The sequence below is a fragment of the Drosophila ficusphila genome, unplaced genomic scaffold (genome assembly GCF_018152265.1).
Source record: "Drosophila ficusphila isolate 14025-0441.05 unplaced genomic scaffold, ASM1815226v1 contig_414, whole genome shotgun sequence".
Lineage (NCBI taxonomy): Eukaryota > Metazoa > Arthropoda > Insecta > Diptera > Drosophilidae > Drosophila > Drosophila ficusphila.
In genome coordinates, this window is record NW_025064328.1 from 12,886,135 (window position 1) to 12,908,487 (window position 22,353).

At 40.6% G+C, this 22,353-nt stretch overlaps 1 protein-coding gene across 1 annotated transcript; it reads right to left on the reverse strand.

Moving 5' to 3' along the window:
• Positions 1 to 744: 744 nt before the first annotated feature.
• LOC108096541 (splicing factor U2AF 50 kDa subunit) lies at positions 745 to 2,219 on the reverse strand. The gene has a single exon (XM_017198227.2). It carries the CDS (start codon positions 2,142 to 2,144, stop codon positions 831 to 833), a length of 1,314 nt encoding a protein of 437 aa, XP_017053716.1. The 5' UTR covers positions 2,145 to 2,219; the 3' UTR covers positions 745 to 830.
• Between the last annotated feature and the right edge of the window lie 20,134 nt (positions 2,220 to 22,353).

The window sequence follows — 22,353 nt, forward strand, 5'->3', positions numbered from 1 at the left end:
AAATGACCAAAGTCTGAGATAAGAGAAACCCCAAGGCGGATGCCCCGAGACTCCCTTGAAATGTGAGACCTGAGAAAATGCAACCGTTTGGGGAGATAAGCGGCGAAAAGAAGCTTCTCCATCGAAAAGGCATTAAGGAATTACCCGAGCCTGCTCCACAATATGCAGACGGTACGGTAGGTGTGAATACGCCCGAGAAATGCCGGCGATAAAGCGTAAAGTTTAAAATTTTAATTAAGCAAGAGCTTTGCAGACGGAGGGAGGCGAAAAATAAAGAGCCGAGGAGAACCTGCAGGAGGTGTCAGCTTCTGAGCAGCTTTAAGGATTGCAGCTTAAGTCGGTCTGCCTAATTGAATCCCGGCACCCTTTTCGGGGGCGAGGAGGCGTGGCCCGGCATCCCAGCCCCAGATATATTAAAGCGATTTCTTTGGCATTAAGCAGATGATATCACAACAACGGAAAACAATAACGAGGGCCTGGAGTTGATGAAGGTTCTTTCGCAGGGAATTAAGTTCGTTATCGCAGTCTGGCCTTGGGAAAATCAGTTAACCGATTTAACAGTTGACAAGGCGGAGTGACTAGAATTGATTCCCGAGGTCGAGGATTAAATACATAAACCATGTTCTCGGCAGAAGAATAACGATAAAGTAATGCAATGTGTAATGTGTGTAATGTAGTACTGATATTTACCTTATATGAAAATTAATATTCACGCCTCACTTTTATAATCGTTTTTGGATTGAGTAGATTTTAGATGTTGATTAGTTTATTGCTTTGGTATTTATTTTTAAAATTAAATAATCAGTTTTAAATGTGTTCTGTTAAATTTATTATTGAAGCACGTTCTGCAAGTATTTTTCGGGATCGTAAAATGAGGTCATTACGATGCGACCGCTGAACTTGCGGCCACTCAGCGCCTTCAGAGCCTTCTGGCATTCCTCCACGGATTCAAACTGGACGAAGACCTTGCCACATCCTCGCTGGGGAGATTTGCCAATTGGTCGAGGAATCTTGATGCTGCGAACTTCCCCGTACTTGGTGCACTCCTGCTTGATGTCCGAGAGGATGTCCTCGTACTCCTCGTCGTCCAGGAGTTCCTCCGGCAGAACCATATTAAGAAGACACAGAACTTCGGTGGCTGAGCAAGTGGTTGATAGAGAAGATATCCCCGGAACCTGAACCATTGGCATTTGATCCGAAATCGCGTTCTTTCCTCCGGCAATCGATCGCTGGACAACCAACTTGCGATCCCCCAACTGCATTCCATGCAAACTGGCAATTGCCTGATCGGTTACTGTGGGATCCAGATACTCGAAGAAGGCGAATCCCTTGCTCAAAGTCGTGTTGGCATCCTTCACCAGGTTGAAACCTCGCAGTTCCCCGAAGGATAGAAGGAGTTCTTTGATCTGCTTTTCATCAAGGCAAGTTGGTAAACCGCCCACGTAGATTTTGTGCGGAGAATCGGGAACCAGAGGCGATACAATATGAGTTGCATTAGCGAAAGTATTAATGGGCATCCTAAAAGAAGTTAACGCTTCGGAGGCACCAACATTGGCCACCGGATGATAATCATGGGGTCTCCGGATCTTCAAGGTTTGTCCGTGAAAATTGATCCCATCGAAGTTTAAAGCCTGCGTTGCCTCATCCATGGACCGGAATTCCAGGAAGGCAAAGTTCTTCTCCAGATTTGTTTGACAGGAGAGCACCGCCTTGCCATCCAAATGCTCAGAGCCATTCAATCCCAGTGATAGAATCTGTAGATTGAAGAACGCCATCATGTCCTCCTCGGTGATTCCGAAAGGGATGTTTCCCACATAAAGACGACGAGCTTGTCGAGTAATCATCGCAATAGCAGCAGATTCTCCAGTGGGCAGGGAATCCGGAACAATTCGAGAAGCTATCTGCCCACTGGCCTGCATTGCCTTGTACTGAACAGGAGTCAGGTGGTCGTATCCGTCAGGAGGAATGTCCCAGGACGAAGGAGGATGTCCTGCACGACGTTCCAGTCGCGGTTTGTCCATAAAAATCGTAGTGGAGCGCGTGGGACGAGGACGAGAACTGGAACGCGATCGGGATCGGGAACGCGAACCACCAAGTTGCTTGGCGTTCCAGTAACGATTATTATTCAGTCGACGATTTCTCATAATTAACCAAAAAAAAATCCCACGACAGCAAGGCTTTACATATGAGGAATAAATGCTCGACAAAATTGAAAGTGATATTTGACGTATTGGAAAATAAAATAATAGGCAACTATGATTTGAAGAAAAGCTTTCAATAAATAAATATCATGTTAAATGAAAATAAATAAAACATAACACTTACTTTTAAAGTTTTTTTCAAATGACAAATTGACTTAGCCACCTGACTTTTTTAACCAAATTTCCATTAGAAAATTCCATTCTAAATACCCAATGTTTATACTTAATTCCCCAAAAGTGTAAGCTTAAAGCGCATATAAAAGTTTCTTCTTATCCAAGCATATATATCAAAAACTTAATTATTAAATGCCAATGGCTTGCTGAAAGCCACAATTAAGTCGTTTATCATACATCCGAATAGTTTTCAGCTTTTATTATGATTCGTGATATCTTTCGACAGAAAAACGTATCTTCGTATCTGCGGGTGCATTTCCACCGAATAATCATAATCATCATAATTTTCGTTAATATCGCCAATCAATTATAATTAATTGGCAACGGCTCGCCCGCAGGCTGAATAAATAGAGAAGAAGCAATTTGTTAGAAAAACGCTTTTTGGGTTCATCAAGGGAGCTGCGTGTGTCTCCATCGCAATGTGTGGTCTCCTCGGCTCATCTGCCCTCAGGGGTTCTCTCCAGGGATGGAAAGGGGTCCCAGGGAACTTATCCTCACGACATTCCTTGGAAACACGACAACGACTTCATTTCGAACCGAGGGGCTGCTCAATTAATTCAAAAAAGGCGACACAATAAAACTGTCAACTCAGATCGGACAAAAGAGGGATTTTAAACTTAGGAAAGAGAAGCATTTTATTCAGGAGAAAAATCCTCATGAAATGCCAATTTATACCGAGGGAAGCCAACTTTCCACTTTCCAAAAAAATTTGTAAAACAAATACTTCTTTAGTCTGGCAACATCAATCATTGGCAAAGAAACTTGTAATTTATTTCTGGTTCACACTTTTATAAAGATTTTATAAAAATTATTCTTGTATTAATCATAATAATTTTCCTCAGTGTTGAATGCCTAGCTTCTACTTCAACCCTCTTCTCGATTGAGACCTCCTCTAGAACCAACTTTGTCGGACCCAAAACCAAGTGATAATTTATGTCCCAGTCCTCGATCGCCCGCGGTCTTTTGGACAACGATCCTTTATGGAGATTCTGGCATTTTTCCCCCATCAACCAGGATAATGGTCTACTGTTTAATGGCTATTTGATGGCCCAGCGATCGCGTACAGATAAAGAGATACCTTCACAGTCATGATTCAATGCCAATTTGACACTTGTAAAAAGGTGGAGAGAGGATGAGTGCATACTAAAATGCAATCTCTGTTCGGCATTAAGCCTAAATTAAATATATTTTATCCAGTGTCCAAAAACCAATTAATTCTTTGTTCGGGCGTTTCGGTTTGTTGTTGCTATTGTTGTTGCAATGGCCAGAACCTGTCCACAGGTCTGACAAACGCAATTAATTTGTCCATTTAAATTCAGGCAACGTCTCTCCCCGCCCGCCGACTTCGCCTCCAACTTTCTGACACATCCCCACATTGATGTCCATCGATGGCCGAGTCCAGATGATGACGAGACCTGGCTATCCGATGCCCCCCAATTTTTTCCCGATCGCCGGATTCGATTTTGGCCTTTTATTTGAACAATAACGAAGGCGATAAATTAATTTTTTCTTTAACACACAAACAACTCAATAAAAATTCATAACAGATTGTGCCACGTTTGAGCTTTGGGAACATGCACAAAATAAAAATCAGCTAAGAGGCAAAAGCCATTTAAAAATCGTTCTGGTCGAAATTTACATTTTTTTGTTTGTGCGGGAAAACATTTTTGAAAACTTAAAGGGAATATCGCGAAGATTATTTTGGTGCGTTTAATAATATTTTGGTTAGAGTTTTACTAGCTTTCTTTACGTACATTGAATTTGCATAACAATGATGCAATCATAACAAAATATTTTTAAAAAATTCCAACTGTTTTATCTCGAACATTTTAGATAGATTTTTTTAAAACAACCTACACGAGAAATTCATTTATTTAATTCATATAGCTACGTAAGTCATTCACACAAAAACATAGTGTTTTTTATTTTTATTAATCACACTCTTTTAAACCTTTCAATCATTTTGTTGTGGTTTGCCACCAGATGGAAATCTACTATCACTGTTGCGGTTTTGTATGACTTTTAAATAAAACAAAGGCGTATTAACCGGAAAAACGAGGACCGCACAAGTCGAAAGATTTGATTCGGTCGAGTTGTTGGGACAGATTGATATTGATGACATACATAGCGAGTGACCTCGGGGCTAGAAGCAAATTTTTGATGGAGGAGAGAAGTCCGGTCCTGCGGTCAAACCTCTTTCCACGAATTCGGGATCACAAAATAAAAAAGAAGACAAACAATTTTATAATGAACTTTGGGTTCGGGCCGAAATCATTGATGAGTTCGTTTTCGGTGGCACCAATTGATTTGTGGCCGTTAGCGTGTGAACGTGATTTTATTATCAAATATTTTCCATGTTGTGTTAGTTTTAGTAAATTAAATAAATCATCCAATGGCAAACAGCAAAAAGTTTCCTGTCCGAGTACGGTTTTGTCAACAAGAATATTTCAATTTATTTTCTGATGAATCAACACAAAATAAAAAGCCATCACGAAATATAAAACAAAATAATGAAAGCAGAAATAAAACAATTTTTGCATACAGCTTTTGCCCTTTGCCCAGATTGTTGTTGTTGTCTCTTTTTTATTATTCCCCATCTCCCTCCTTCCATAAATATCTCTCGAGTGCATCCGCAACTACTTCAGATTACAGATTTCAGCATAACAATTTGTTTTTTCTCCCATGTTTTTGGTTTTTTTTTTGCTTTTATATAGTTTTATGCAATTTCTCGACAATTTGTCGGAGGCTTCTTCTCGTGCCATCGCTTCATTCTTCAGTTTTTGGGCGAGGAATTTGCATCATAAATTGTCAGAAATGTCATAAAAAATATATATATTTGTACATACTGCTGTATACATTCCGTTCGCTCTTTGTTTTTGGCATCGCAAAAGGAGCGAAAGATATGGGAGGAGCTGGGATTTTGTGGGAGGACATTGACATTCAGCTGGTTCTTCGTAATTTCATTTCACTTCACATCAGAGGGTTCTTCTTTCCTTTCCTTTTTTTTTTTTTTGTGGGTCCATCCTTGTGTGGTGCAGTCGAGTTAAGCCTGAAGACACTGCTCCCCTTCTCCGATTTCGTTGGGGGAAAAGGGAATTCCTAATGATATTTTGGCCCAAATTATCTGCTTAGAGTTTGCGGAAGAGGAGGTAATGAAGTTAGCTGAAATGCAATCACATTGCAGCAAAGCAGGCGGTTTAAGCTTCAACTATTACGAGGATATAGCCATTCTGTTTATCCCTGTTAAGGCGGTTAGATTAACAGAAACTAGTTTAATGCTACCATTTTGTAGAAGAGTCTTTTGAAGGTGCATTTGAAAACTAAACGGATTTTAGTGCAAATCTACTAAACAACTAACTGAACGTTGACTTCGGTTTAAATATATTAAAATTATTAATTTATTTAAGCCATTCGTTTGGTTCGCTTGCTTAACTTACAATTTTGTTACCTCACAAAATTTTTTGTTTTGTGCAAAAACAAATACTATTGGATTGCATAAAACATTGTGTTTAGTAGGTAGAACTCTTTTAATTATTTCAATAATATTACTAGTTATTGTTTGGAACATAATCTGAGAATTTCCAAAGAGCTCAGCCCCTTCAATACTGAACATTTCATGTGTAACAATTCGACTTCTTAAAGCCAGTGCTAAAGATTATGGTCCGCTTTTCCATTTTCCCTTCGATTCCGAAAGAAACTATAGAAAAGTCTTTGTTTCAACCCCAGCGACAAGCCACAAATGCCATTAAATGGATTCCCCCATCGGGTTCCCCATACACCCCCGATTTGTAAGGGGGTTTAACCCTCCCCGTTTCCAGTTTCCCCTCGCTGCACTTACAAAATTTATATCCTTCCCTTCGGAATTTAACCCTTGAACGCTTCTTCTCTGAAATTGATTTCTATGCAATTGTTGTTTCGCTCGAAGACTTTGAAGGAATTTATGTTTATGTTTTTCCCTTGGCCATTCTGCCCGACATCGTTATAATTCAATAACCAGATTCCTTCGCCTCCTTGGGGCAAAAAAGGGAGACCCTTTCCCAATTGCTTCCCTTTGTCTCGGACAATGCGTTAAAATCAATTCAGAATTTATGCACTGTGGCTGGGTAATTTATTTTATGAATGTTTAATAATCTGTGCACCGAGTAAATTTATGACAATCGCATGTTAATTGCCTGCTTGGCGCCGATATGTCAGTCAACAAGAAGGATTCTGGAAGGGGTTTTCTTGCCTTCTTGGTTTGCCAGTGGTCGATTGTTGGGGGACATCGACACCCAACGAAGGAGCTTTGCAGCCGGAGTCGCTCATTTTGTTTACATTCAATTTCATAAGTGGCAGTCCGGAGGGGAATTTCTGAAACGGGTGGTGCTCCCTTGACCAGTGTTGACTCTGGTATCCCCAACCTATAACCCCCAACTTCCAACACCCAGCGGCATAAGCACTTGGCTGACATGTCAAACACATTATTAGAACACCCTGCTGACGAATATCGATTGGCATTACCATCAGTCATTTAATGACATGGGAAGCAAAGCTCTAACAACCGAATATACGGTCTAGTCATCAACAGAATTTGTGGCTTACTTTGTCCAGCAACATTTGGCCATAATCAGGAAGTGCAGTCTTGTTTTATTTGAACTTTAATGATTAATATCAACGAATATCGACAATTAGCAGGCAAATGTTTGCCATTCTTAAACTCGAATTATGTGTATTTTGGGATGAATAAATCAGAGAAATATGGTGAGCATTAAAACCAATAAGTACTTGCCACAGATATTTAAGACGAATTATTTATTTAATGAATGGAAACACAAAAGGCAAGGAGTCTGTAGAAGGGGTTGGAAAATGAGTAAAAGGTTTTATTATTTCACTCACTATTTGTTAGCATTTTTCTTCCTTTTCAACAGATGGAATTCGTACAAAGTCCCTTAAAATTCCTCTGACATTTACCTAACCAACTTGGGCTTTGCTACTCAAATAGCAACTGAAGCTGCAGTGAGTAGTCGGTGGTGACCCACTTGAAGCTCGTAAATCGCCAGAACTACTCGTAGTTACTATCCGTGTGTCCCTCCATCACCATCTTCAATGTGGAACCAAAAGCGACACTTGTTTGTCTGAACGCTGTCGCGTGGCAACCTCTGAGTTCTCAGTTCTGACCTCTGCCCTCTGTAATGCGTCCTTTGCCCCTCCTCCTTTACCTCCCACTTTCCTCACCGCATTTCCCCGCTTTCCCTCGTGATCTCTTGGCCCAGGCAAATTTGCGACAGTGGCAGTGGAAAGACCAACAGCCAGTTTTGAAGAGCATGATTTATGAAAGCTCTACACATCATAAGCGAATGCGTTTATCATTTTTTACACCCGAAGCCAAAGTTTGAAGCTGCAGCTTGGGCTCAAATCTTGAAACTGGCGACGTTGACAAATGACAAAGAACAGGCGGGAAAAATCCCCGAGGCACCGAAAGCCTTGAAGTCCATCCAAAAGCTCCGGGGCTTCTCTTAATTTGATCTCCAGTTTCATTTTCAGCACGCGCATCCGGATTCCGGACAGGAAAGATATTCCACTCCATTCCTTTGGTGGCGTCATTAAATATGCAATAGATTCCTCCGCCGGCTCTAACTTTGTTTTTGTTTCTTTTTAAAGCATTTGGCCAGTCAGTGTCGCATAAATTATTCTGTTAACAAGTTGTGTCAACATCATCATTAACAACAACCACTACAACTATGCTGCGGCCCATCTCATTGTCGGTCGGAGTCTGAAATGTGAGACGACGACAAGGTCCGCATCGCATCAAGTGAAACTTTTTTTTATACTTTTCCTCTTCTATTGGCTAATGGGAAACATGTGTTGCCGCAAAGTTGGACATGCGAGTTGGCCGAGGGATTCGGGAGAAGAAAGGAGATATTGCAATGGAAATCAATGCTAAGAAGGTAAAAATTCCAGCCGCCAACGGTGAAGATAATTCAACAACAAAAATAATAAACTAGATTTTAAATAATTTATACGCGGATGTAATGTTTGTAAGAAAATTTTGTTTAAAAATGTTTTTACTTATCCTTAACTCTTTTCCTCTTTCCTATTTAATTATTTTATAAAACAATTTTGCATCTTAGGAACCACATTTTTTTTTAGCAATTTTAAATGAAAATAAACTCTGCAATTGACTTTCAGAACAATAATAATATTGAACAACTCTTATACATAACTACTTAAGTAATTTCCTCGCCAAGTTAATTTAGGCTTTTCCTGCTCTCCTCTTACCTAATCACAATTTGCGGATTCCAAGAAGCACAACTATTTTTATGGGCAGTAGTGTAGGATTTTATGAAGTTCCCCGCATTTCCCATCCTTAACCCATTCGACACTTGACCATTCCACGCACAACCAGGCAAACTTCCCCCCACTCGCCGGCGATAGTCCAAAGCCAGAGGATGTCAACGAACCGGAGAACTCCATGGGTTCAGCTTGCCCATTTGCGGATAGTTCAGCCATGACCAAAGACTGGAGAAAGACTTGAAAAGACGGTGCCTTGTTGGCTTCTAGGCAATTATCGGCAATCGCAGAGGAAGCGATCCCCAGAAACATAAGTCAAAACCCACCGACGACTCCTCCGATAATTGCAACAAAGTGAAAAACAAAGAGAGGCGCCTCCAAAGTGGTGATTACCTTTTACGATTAGAACGAAAAGTGTCAGAGGCAAATATGAATCATATTTTCCGATCGGGAAGCCAACTTCCTGGTCAACAAACTCGCCGTCCGAGGGCCAATCGCTAATTGGATTTCCCGAATGGATTTCACAGTCGAGGATGAGGATTGGGCCATGCTCTAAACAATAAATGTGTGGCCGAGGAGATTCTGTTTTCTGTTTTTTCGCTAGCCATTGTCAAAGGGTCTCCTACTCGCTCGCTGGCCGGCTTTGTTACCCTCGGACACCCTGGCATAAAGTGAAATTGTGCGTAAAATTCGTTGGTCACGTTTCCACGTCTGTTGACAATTGTTTTTGCCCGGCTCTCAGTCCGTTGCTGTTGTGTTTCTGCCATTAAACGCGTGCACATGCTGCCCCTTCCTCTTTCCCCTCTCCTGCGCTCCTCTCATTCATCCTTAGATGACTGCAGTTCGTGTCATTTCCATTGTGTGGTCCCAGCACTTCAAAAAATTTCTAAGAGCAATTTTTAATATAATTTATTCCTTTCAAAGAACTTCAATTAAATTTGCCAGCAAATGTACATTTTAAAAAACACAGATTAGGTGTTAAATACATGGATAAATTCTAAAAAAAAAAATAATATATATGTAAACAAACACCATTGTGAGACTATCACTTTCCAAATCAAAATAGATAAATGAATAAAATTTTAATTATAAAATAAAACAATGATAAACTGATTTTATTTTCCACATAGTAACCCAATTGGTTGTTCTTATAAAATTCAGAACAGTATTTTTCCCAGTGCATTACCCTCTAGTGACTGCAGCTAATCTTTTGTTTAGATGTTACATGGCACAAAGGAAGGGAATCGAGAGGAGGGAAGACGAGGAACAGGAACTGGAACAGGACTAGCTCCCGCTGAGGCCTCAAATTAGGCACAAATTTCACTGGCCGAGTGTCAATTCTGATCATATCTGGGACGCACTCAGGCCAAATTGCACTGGCGACAGGGAACAGACAGGATATAGCCGGAACGAGATAGGACAGGGGTAATATGCTGAACAGAGGGAGGAGGCGGGGACAAAGGGACACACCTTTGTACCCGATCTGGGTTTCCGACTCATTACCAACTTTTGCCGAACTAGGGGACAAAAACAATGATATTAATTGGAATCCCTTATCCAGTAGTAACTCTGTGGGTCTATTGATCCATATGTTCAATTAATTTCCTGTGAAATTGAAACTTAAGACGGCTCAAAATAAAAATATATATAATCTGCAAAGGAGTACAGGATATTAAATTCCTCAACTCGTTATTTACTTTTTCACATTTTACCTTAATAAGCTAATTTGTCCCCCTACCAACCTCATTTAATATCTCCTCAGAAAAGGGAATCAAACAAAGGAGCCTGAAAAAATTCTAGGGGTCACAAGAGGTCGTCTGAAGGGGCTTCTTTAAGAGAGTTAAGGAAGAGAAAACATCAGAGTTAACCAACAAAAACAACAGGAAACAGTACACCACTCGAAGAAATCCTGCAACACTGACCAACCAGCTGAGGAGCAATAAGGAAACTTGAAGTGAATTAAAGGTTCGGTTTGCGTCGGTGGTTGGCAGAGTGAAGTGGCTTATAAAGGATTGCGTTGCCAGGAAGCAAGGTTTATTGTGCAACACCGCAGCAGCAGCAGCAGAAGTACAGCCCAACCCAACACAACCCATGCCAACCCGAACCGAATAAGCCAAACGTAAAGCACACACTCTTCATCTCAGTCCCTTTTCTTTCTGTCACTTGTTGGCCCTCTCCATTCACCCCGCACACCTCCCTTCTTACATCGCGATTTTTGGTGTATATTATGACCCACTGAGGTCTTAAGGCAGTGTTGAGCAACATGATATTTTATAGCCAGAATTGAAAAAATTTCTTCAGATGCTCTTTACTTTCTATTAAAATATTTCATCACAGGTGTGAGCGTTTAAAAATATATTTTATTAAACATATTATTAAGAAAACCTAAGATTCTCTTACTTGAAAAAAATAATAATAATGTGTTCCAGTGCTGGATATAACTGAAAATCAGAAGGCTTGAAAAATATTTTTACAGATGTAGGAGGAACAAGAATATTTCGTTATAAGAGAATTTTGAATAGATCTATAAAAAAATGTTAATAAATGCTTCGAAAATATTTATACTGATACTACTATTGTTACAATATAGATTTTTATAATCTTAAGAGGACAACACTAATTCGGGAATGATAAATGAGCCTGAGCGAAAAGGGTAAGTGGGGAAAAGATGAGGAAAAACCGTGAGCAGTTGGTCGAGTGAAATGCAAAAATTATTGCAAAATGTTTTTATGACGAATGAAATATTCGTTGACTCTGGCTCGGGTTTCTCTCGCACTTTGGCTCTGCAGGACACCCCCAACCAATCGCCCAGCCACTCCGTGTTTTCCCCACCCTTTTTCCATACTTGTTGTGTTATTCTCTCTCACGATTTTTTTCCGGGATCGCCGCTTTTATTTTTTATTTGCGAGATGGTAACACATTGATGATGTGTGGATGTCTGTGTGTGTGTGTGGGCTCAACCCAGCGGGGAAAGTGAGAAGTAGGTTTTTATTTGACTGGAAAACCTCCTTCTTTTAGCAGGCGTAGGGGTAGGGATAGATGAAAATCTACTTCTTTTAGCAGGCGTAGGGAAGGGATAGACGATTTCGGACCGATTTCGGGGGTGGGTTTTTACCGAAAGAAGGAGGTTTTTGTTCAGCGGTAAGGGAAAAATCCAGTGGATTTTGTCCTGCATTGAGCAGCTTTAGGTCCACTGGATTTTTCCCTTTACCCCTTACTTTTGTGTGTCACCCCGTGTATTTTGAAAGGAGAGACGGCAGATTTGTAAGGGGTAAAGGGGATTTTCCACATTCCGCTTGTATGAAGAAACCACTGGAAAATAGCATATTTTCCACAGGTTTTTTTCCGCTGGGAAGTGGCGTGTGTAACTGTGTGAGTTTGCCGTGATGTCCTGCTGAATCTGCAGCTGTGTGCCGATTTTAAGCCTTCGGGCATTTTATTTGTTTTAAATAAAAGTAACAAGGAGAAGGGAAAAGCCAGAATCAGAAATGAATTCAGTGTGGGAAGGAAATGTCCTGCGGGCAGGAGAGAAATACGACTTCGCTATGCTCTCTAGCATTGTTAATTAAAAACGTAGTGAAAAGTATTTTTAAGAGCTTACAATAGTAAGAATGTTATATTTTTCCTTTTTATAAAAAAAATTTTACTTCATGGTGCAACAGCAAATAAAAATTCTTTCACATTCAACTGCATAGCATACAGTATTTGTTGAAATTTTTAATTTGCGTAATAGCCACATACATTTTATATGCTTTAAGATAAAACATCGTTTACTAATTTCCCTAAAGATCTATACCATATTCACTTTGCCACCTAAAGGGACTCTTACCATCTGCAATTGAAAACCAAACCGACTTAAAAAATAACTTCGTTTTCACTTTGGGAGGCGAAAGAAAAGCTTTTCTGCCAGAAAGTATATGTTGTCCTTGACAGCCACAGACTTTGCTCAAGGGATGTGGTCAGGAGGAAGATCCGCATACACCCACACAACCACACCACCAGAAAAAGACTGACACACAGATACGAGAACCGAAGGACACAGAGGCCGTCAAACAATTGTCCCCCACAAGCAAAATATTTGTATTTAATAAAGCCAGGCCAGAGTTGAGAGTTGGAGGCCCTGACTTTGCATACAACTTGCGGAATTTAATGTAGCCTGCGGACATAGCAATGCGACTCGAGGACTCCGGAACGCAAAAAAAGGAAAATAAAATAAAACAAACCGAAGCGAAGTGCGGCCGATGCAAAAACGTAAAAAATACAATAAAATTCGAACATGAAAAGCCTATTTAAAATGCTGACATACGAAATGCGAATGAACCGACACTTGAGGGCGCCACTGTGCATGTGGGCGGAGCGGGCGGAAGGCGGCAAGTGGAAATTGGGAAATGTCGGAGTGGAAAAAGGGGAGGGGTCGGAATAAGGGACTCGGCAGCGGCATTACCATAAAATGGAAACAAAAGGCGCAGGCACAGCAAGATCCACTTGACGCTTTTCCACGTCCCTCCGAAAATCCCCAACGAAAATGCGAAAATATGAAAATTGAGTGAGAATATGTAAATGTAATGAAATATTGTTTTCACTGAGGGAAAGTGGCATAGTCGAAGGACCTCGCACATGACGTCCTCTCCTCAATCCTTGCCCCTTGCTTTTTTGGCCAAAAATTTATGCGTAACAAGTCGTGGCTCCATTTATCATTTCCCTCCGTGATTTACACTCTCGCTTTTGTTTTGCCTCGGCTTGCAGGCACTGCGACTTCTTCTTCTTCTCCTTCTTTTGGCCAAAATAAAGGAGAGTATCCTGAGTATCCTGACGGACTAACTGGGTGAGTGAGTGACTATCTGTCTGAGTATTGCAGCCGCCAGTCGGGTGCTGTTATTTAAATTATGAAAATTATTCAAACCACAAATGGAATCATCATCATCAGTTATGGCCCACAAACGGGATCTTTCCCTCGAGGAGTGCGAGGTTTCTCAATCAGACCGAAAAAGATAATCCGCAAATGGCAATCAGAAAGAAGAGGCCCATTTATATAAAAAATGCGAACAGATTTCGGTTTATTTCGCTCTTGGCCCAGTGAAATGGCCTGAAACTTTGGTAACGAGGAGTTAACCCATCAAGCTCTGGCTTATCAAGAGTTCTTTGCCAAATTGATTTAGTTATCATGTCAAGTTTAGCTTATGTGTTAGAGAATGAGAAGTAAATTTACTTCCCAAGCCATATTTACCTTTTTTGCACTTTCCCTGGATTATCTTAATTTCTTTCAAATTGTTTTTGTGACAGCTTTAAATAGAGTGTACGCATCACAAGCTATTAATTATCCAGACCAGCAATTCACAAATAACCGGCAGATATTCAATCTCAGCTAGATTTCCAAACTGTCACAACGCACTAATTGCGGTCATTTAGAGTGAGAGGGGATCCCAAATAAATTAAATGAATGTTAACCCCAATACGAAACGTCATTAATAAATCCCAGAGCAGACCAATCCAAATTCCAAATGTTTGCGCAAAATGACATTTGACCAGTATGTTTGGCACACACTCGGGCATATTTGCCAATGAAAAATGCTTGAATTATTTTGTTTGTCAGGTCGTAGGTAAACCCAAGCCAGCTGGAGTGGATGGACTGCATAGATGGATTTACAGATATTTACGTCTAATGAGTTAATTCAATTAAGGAGCCAAGCAGCAGCAGAAACGATGAGGAAATGCAGGTAAGAGAGGCCAGAGACCACCGCATGCGACTTGCAATTTGACAGTTTTCAATTAGTCAAAGTGTCATTGGGTCATGAAAAGTCAGAGAGGTCAGCCTCCGGTCGAATTTCTGAAATTCCCCCCACACCTCTTGCCTGTCTGCCACAGTCGTACTTAACTTACCTACTTTTCAGCCGGACTGGAAATGTGTTGTCGATAATTGCATCGAATTCCGAGTGCCCTTTTGGGAAAACATAATGACAGGTTAAATTAAGTTAAAGTGCTATCACTTATACCTGAAACACACAAGATATGCACTAAATAAATAATTAATGTCAAGATTATCTTAAAGTTATGTATAGCCAATTGCGTTGCAATTACTTGCAAGTAAGTTCAAATATATGAAAAGGTGTAGCCAACGTAAAATGTTATACATAACAGTGTGACCGAATGCGCGACTATTCGCATATACTTATCTATTTCCCTTCGTACCTAAGCACACTTCAATTAGCTCATTGACACAAATGTAAAATAAATACAATGAACACAACGAGCCAGGAAGGAAGGGACCCAGAGAGTTTGTAATGAGTTTAATCCACAGTTGTTTAGTCAGAACAGACCTAGCCAATTCTGGGTGAATAATTCATGAATACAGCTAGGCAAGCGGATGAATACCAGCTCCGGTGAATAGTAAGAAAAAACGGCGAGGGATATTAAAATCGACTTTGCTAATTTAATGAGTTTTCTTCTCGGCTCGCCTTCTCCCACTTTTTGCTCCCCGGAGGCAAAAATAAACACTGGAGCGTTAATGCACGAAATATTTAATTTATACTTACATCAACATTGGACAACCTTGGGTCCTAATGTTTTTATGGCCAGTCGGACGTCAGATGGCGGTGATGAAGTGAGATGAGATGATGACCGAATGCGAATGTGGCCGGAAGATAGGAACGGGTGGCGGAATAAGAAGGCCAAATGCCACAGGCGCGAACTTCTGACACGACCTCAGATGAAGGCTAATAAAAATCAAACACGAGGGCATTTCTAAGGGGAAAAGGGTGTTGGTCCAGGTGGAAGGACAACAACATCGACATCGACATTGGCTGCTCACTTGGCCAAAAGCATTTCCAGTTATAAGCGGCCCCAGGTGATGAGAAAGCTTTTATACAGAGAAAAATTACCAAGTATTATAACTTATATTGAAAACAAATGAGCATTAAAAACGCTCGTACGATATATATTTGTTAAAGCAGCGTAAAAAGATATTTATATCACAAAAATTCCATTATTAGTGTACATTTAAATGTATAAGTAATTAATTTAATTATTTTTTTTTTTGCTTTTTAAGATTTTATTTTGTATATAATTAATAAAACGGAGTGAGCTTTCAATTTCAGATTTTTTTTTCTGTGGAACTTACCCCGTCCCTTCATCCTTAAGTTGCCATAACAGTGACACGAGCAAAAATCAACAAACAGATGGGCGGGAGGCCAAAAAGGAGGCGTGGCAGGGTCGCAAACCTGAAGCACGTGGCGATAAAGAAGACATTCACGGCACTTTGTTCGAACATTAAGTGGATTTAATGTAAACTTTATGTTTTCCTTAGGTTACGTGGTCGATTTCCGTTTTATTGCCTTAATTAAAAGGTCCTCCATTTCCACGAGCCCCAAGCCCTCCCCCAATGAACAATATTTATGACTATTTGAAATATTTATTTGCCCTTATGCCATTTTATGGAGGTTGGGATACGTATCCCAACATTTATCCCAGGTGAGCTCATCTTATTTCTCTCCCCCGGCGGTCATCAAATTGGAAAACGCGCTGGGCACAAAAATTAAAATCGCATTAAATTTGATGCTGGGAAATGGTTATGGGCTTGGGGAAAATCGTGGAGTGAGACGGCTGCGAAATGCAAGACCGTAGATAAGAAGAGTATTAAGGGATTACCCTTGGGCAACATCTCTATAAAAATTAAATGAATTCAAATTAATGTCGGATACATCGGAACCTTGGTCAACGAAGTTAATAGTGTAGATTACATAATGATCGCATCAACACCTTTGGCAAAGAATCACACCTGTCGATGGCAACTCTGACACCTGGGTGGGTGTTTATAGCCGCGAGTCTTATTCAGAGATCAGTCGATAAATCCAAGCCATAAATCGACCACGCAATTCGTCGAGCTCGGCTACAGATTATCAGGCTTTCTCGAGCTCTGCGTAAAAGCCATCAAAAGCTTATCGCTAACAGATAAAAAGATAGCAAACAAAGAGCTGCCAAACAAAATACACTTTCGTTTTCAATAGAGATAAGGAGAAATGGGAGAAAGGGGAGCATGAGGGCCGTTAAATCATCTCCATGAGCTTATAAATCGGATTATCTTCTAGAATTCTTCATAAAAATGGGTTCAACCCGAAAAAAATAAGCGTCGAGATAAGCTTGAATATATCAGTTGTATATATCGGCCATAAAACACGAGATCATCCCCAGATTAAAATTGAATAGAGCTTAATACTTTGATCTACAGAATCTTCAATTCAATAGCTTCATTTCTTTTCGATTTCTCGCTGCAATTTTTTCTTAAACTGCGTGAGCAGGAAAAAAATATAAAAGCAGAGCGGAAAACAAAATGTTTATCTTGTGCAAGCATTTTGCTTTCCAAATCCACTTCCAGCAACGAAATTGTTGTATATTATTACTTGGAAAGCATTTTACAACTTCTCTTGACAACAACTTTGGGCTGCTTGACAACCCACTTGTGGAGCTGCCTCTTGTTGTTGCTATATATTTTATTTTTTTACTTTTAGATGATGTCGTTGTGTGGACCCCGAGCATTCGTCGTTGAGGTAAAATGCAAACATGAGGTTGTAAAAAGCGACGGAAACTAAGTTACCGAAAGCCTTTTTGGAAGCAGCAGAAGCAGCAGCAGCAGAAGCAGTTACTCAAGTGCTGGGAAGGCCAAGTGCTGTATGATGGTAGATGCACTTTAAGAAAATCTTAAGCAAAAAATATCAGTAGTTTCTCAAGTCCATTAAAAAATATATTACAATGCACAGAGAAAAACTACAGCAATGTTAAGGTAGACGCTTAAACCATTAGTTAATAACTAAATCTCTCCAAATAAACTATTGAATGTTGCCAAAAAAAACAATAAGATTAAGTTGTAAGTAAAATATGGTAGAACTTCTAAAATATGAAACAATTCATATTTTGCAATCAATAAATACATCTTTTTAAGGTAGAATTAAAATACGAAATATTTTTGAATATTTTATTCACCTGTACTGAAGGGCAGGCAGCTGCCGCTTTAATGCAAACAATGAAGGTTTTCCCTTCAGCCCCAAAAGAGGAGCGTGTGAAAGAGAGGCAGCTAGTAGAGTGCCCTTTCGCTGGGCACTCCGTCCCTTTCGCTCCCATTTTGGAGGTGCGCAGAGATGGGGTTCCCCCGTTTTCAGACTTCGTTTAATTGCGTAGGTTGGTAGCCGGCAGAGCAGCCTCTTCACTGGGCACTCGCTGCTTATCTTTGCCCCCGCCCCGCCCCTTGGGAAACCCTCTGCCCCGCCCCTCGCCTACCGCGCACCGCACCTGCTGAACACCTTTATGCCCCAACTTGGCTCCCTTCCCTTCCCTGGGATGTGTACATTTTTACTAATTTACAACAATTTTCGTTGTGCTTGAATACAAAATGCAACCGTTGCCTTTCCTCCAACCTCCAGCTACGTCCAGCTTCATGGTTAACACTCCAGTGCCCCCCCTTAACCCACTAGAGCCCCCTTCCCTCCCTTCGCTCGCATCATCCACTTGCCCTGTGCTACTTTATGGTGAAGTGCACGAGGCATTAAGAAAAATGTATGATGATGCACCTGAAAAAGGGCTGCAGAACATTGGAGTGTGGTAGGGGAAGTCCCGAAAAAATAACAAGATGAAACCGGGGGAAGAATAAGAACGGACCAGATGCAGATGCAGGGCAACAATGCGAACTCGGAGAAATATTTAAATGAGGTTAAGTTAGCGTAACTATTTTGCTGCTAAACCCCTTAAATACCACCTGTCCAATTTTCCGACTACCCGGTGCTTAAACTAACCACTCCTTTTCCCTAACTTTCTACCCTTTCTTAAATCTAAAACACTTCAAACTTATCAGACCACCAACCAAAAAAAATGTGACTTGTTATATAAAAAGTACTAAAGTTCTAATTTAGTTAACCCAAACTAGAAATTTTCAAATAAGACTATATGTGATTGCTTACTAACTTACTACTATACTAACATATTACTAAAGCAACCCTTCTTAAATTTACATAAATTAAAAGGGAATTCCTCTTTCTCTCCGTGTGGCACAAAAACTTACCAAAATATTTGAGCAGCTTAAGGTGAAAATATATGAAAGTGCGGGTGTATTTTCGTGTCTACTTCTTGGCGAATCTCTGCGCTTGTCTGCGTTCGTTGCGAGGGTTAAATTCCGGAATTGTTGCGCTAATTGGGTCAAGTGTGCCCAAAAGTCTTGACAAAGGCGACCTGTTACACCTGGTTGGGGCAAAATGAATGAAAATGGGGGGAAGCACGCGGGGAAAATGCAGAGCAATGCAAACACAATGGAGATTACTTCCTCCCAGTTGCCTGAATAGATAAAGGCATTAAACATTTAGTTGGCAAACAAAACATTCGCTGTAGAACCAGAAGGCCATGCAACCCTGTTTTTTGGAGAAAAACAATCAATCAGCAATTACAACTCATGTACCACAAAAGCAAATTGCAATTCTGAAACACCGAATTTAATTGGGTGGTTAAAAATATGAATTAAACGTGGAAAACAAAGCGTGGGAGTTGGGAAGTTGTCTTCCGTCTGCGGCGAGTGGCTGAGCTTATTATTTCTGCTGGAAAGTATTTCGAGGCACTTTAGCACTTAATAAAATTAAAATTGTTCATAACGCTGCCTCCTTGCTTTCTCCTTTCTCCTTGTCCCCTTGTTAAATGGAAGAAGAGCACTTCTGTTCAAGGGAAAATTTCATAACGCGAAATGAGTTTCGAATGGAGCGATGACAAAAGGGAAACTTAATACACCAGCTCCTTTCTGTCGTTGCCCCGGGCATTCTATATTCAATATATGAGCTTGACAGTGTAAATACGCAAATACTCGCATACGAATATGCGTGGTTTCCATTATTAATAAACAAGGCGATGTCTGTCGGCTGCAGATATATATCAACATATACTCATATTTGTATCTGTATTTACAACGGTTTGTCCACCGTTCCCTTCACCGCCCTTTTCCCGAAATTCCCTTTGGCAGCTAACAAAAATAAATGCGCAAATAAATTGACAAAGTCTCTAGCGAAATCAACAAGCGAATATCCTGCGGATATTTGGTTCGACATTTTGCCAGCTCGTTCACTTTCTCACACTCCAAATGCAGAAATTGTGGGCCAAGTTAGTGGGAGTGGGTTAACAAGAGTCAGCTTTGAATAATGAATTGCAATTAGCGCAATTACAACAGATTGTCACAACTATATAAAACTGGTCGGGCGCTTCAGTTTATCAGGCTAATAAAATAAGCACACAGAGAAAAAAACAAATCTTTTAGATAAATAAAACCCTTTAAAATTTAAAGCCTTTTAAAATTAGGAAATAAAAATTGCTTTTTCTTTGAAGATTTTTTGTTTGGATTTCTTGGTAATAAAATTCCTTGTTACGAAATACCTCAAGTTGTTCTCTGTGTTTCTAATATTACCTCCCTCATTTCCCCACAAATGCCACGTGTACATGTGGAAAATAATGTAATTTTATTTTTCACCAAGCAACGCGTCGCCCAAAACATGACAAATTGAATAATTTAACAAGGATTTAAAAGCGGTCCCCGGAAGTCTACGGAGGAATACCCTCTCTGAAAATGGGTTACCCACTTCGGGGGTCCTGACTTCCCCACAAAATGCTCCCCCACTCTTATTGTTTATGCGCGTGTCGAAATTTGGGGTTTAGTCGCCAGGGACCACTGAGAACATAAATATTTATCCAACGATAAAAGAATTTTGGGAATTTTTCCTTGTTGTTGGTGGCGATGGGGTAAATAAGTAGCACAATTTGACTTGGTTAACCCGCAAAGCCAGCCAAATATATGGTGTATGTGGCGGGTGAGTCCGCAAATGTCAAGGGACACACATAAGCAGCTTCAGGTGAAATGTTTTTTTTAGGGAAAGGAAGTGGATTAGCCAGAAGAGCTATCCGCAGGGGACATCTATACCACTCAAATTAAGTTGAGTTCTATAAACACTCGAAATAAGATGGCTACTTTGATGACATCCAGTTTTATTTAAATAAGGTTTGCTGGAAAACAGTAACATGAATTTCCACAGAAACAAATTGCGCTAGTTTTTATTAATAATTAATACATTTTTGTTCTTTAGCTGGACAAACTTTCTAACACATTTAGTATGCCCTGTGAAATCAAGAAATATCTCAATGAAATTTAGAGGTCTACCTCGCCTGCGGCATTCACTGCATAATAATGGAAATTACCACGACGATGACGACAAAGATAATGGTTTTGTGGTTGAGGATCTGGAGGATGGCGATTCCGTGGGTTCCGTGGTGAGGGGAGAGGAGTCACCTCTTCCCAGTTGTTTGCAGGTGAGCAAATGGGCAATCTCCCTTTCTGTCCCACTGCCTTTTCCTTTTCGTGATGTTTGCAAGTCAACACACTGCTTTGCACTGCTTCCCCCAATGGCCACGCCCCCTTTTTGCGCCCCCCTGTTGACTGTGTCAATATTGACGCAGACCGTATCTCTTTATGACATATTTTTTGGCTACTGTCAGCAGAGCGCTCTGGCATTTCTGGGCTTTGTTTACATCCTCTCGTGGTCTGCGCTCCGCTCTTATTTCCCGGCTCTTTGAGTTGATATATACGAGTATATTAGCCTACTCGGGTACGATTGTACGACTTATTTTCTGGGGCCAACAACGTACAGCAAAAACAACCTAAAATCCCCTGTTGTCTGAACTTTGCTTTTAGGGGGCTGCTTTGATGTCTTTCTGTAGAATTTCTCGGCTCTAATTCTTTTCTATTTGGGTTAGTGGGTAATGCAGTTGGAGTTCTTCTTCGAGGTGAATTATGAGCCCAGGAGATGTAAACGACGTGGGAAAACCCACTGATAAATAGGAGACCTGGGGCACCAAATCGATCGCATTGGCATTATAGACCCGTAGTTGCAGACCGCCCACAAATTAGGTGGGAAATTCTCTTCAGAAAGAGGTATATTAACTTAACCTAAGTTGGGAAATCAGTTGATAAAGTAGTTACAGAATGGATAAGCTTTAAGAAATAACTCTTATCACTAAGTTATTCGAATTTGATTTTATTTAGACAATATATTTTCGTGGATTTGAAGTATGTTTCCAGTCAATAAATGTATAAGATCCAGATCCATTTTGACTATCACTGTAATTTCTAATGGCTTACTTTACAATTTTTTAAGAGAGCATTTCATCTTCGTTATTTTTTCAAACCGCCTTGGGTTTTCCCGCGTTTGTTTTGGGTGGCACCCGATGACTGGCACGCAAACTGAATCGGAAAAGCGCAGCAATCTAGGGCCATAAATAAACCGAATCGCCTAGTTTTCAAACGGATCGATCGCCTAGGACAGCGATGGGCGGGGATCTGTGATGGGGTGCAAAGTCCGCAGACAGTTCTTGGAAGACGGCGACAGCTCCATCACATCGGACCCACATATCAGCCGAGGCGACAAGTGAAGTGTCAGCTATTGACAGGTTGTCGCCCCCCGAAGATCCCCGCCATAAACTCCAATTTAAGTGGCCATAAGGCAGGCAGATCACGTGATTGGACGCTAGGTGTCGGTCGCCCTGACAAATTAGAAGAGGCGGAGGATTTTAAATGACTCACTGCACAAAGGATCTCAAATACGTGAAAGTATTCGGTTACCCGATGGATCGAGTTTTTGAAGTGGAAAGAGGCAAAGGAAAAGGAAAACCCTAACCTGACCTCAACCTGATCGAT

What these genes read in the sequence shown, in the direction of transcription:
- LOC108096541 (XM_017198227.2), bottom strand. Translation starts at nt 2,144, where the DNA reads ATGAGAAATCGTCGACTGAATAATAATCGTTACTGGAACGCCAAGCAA.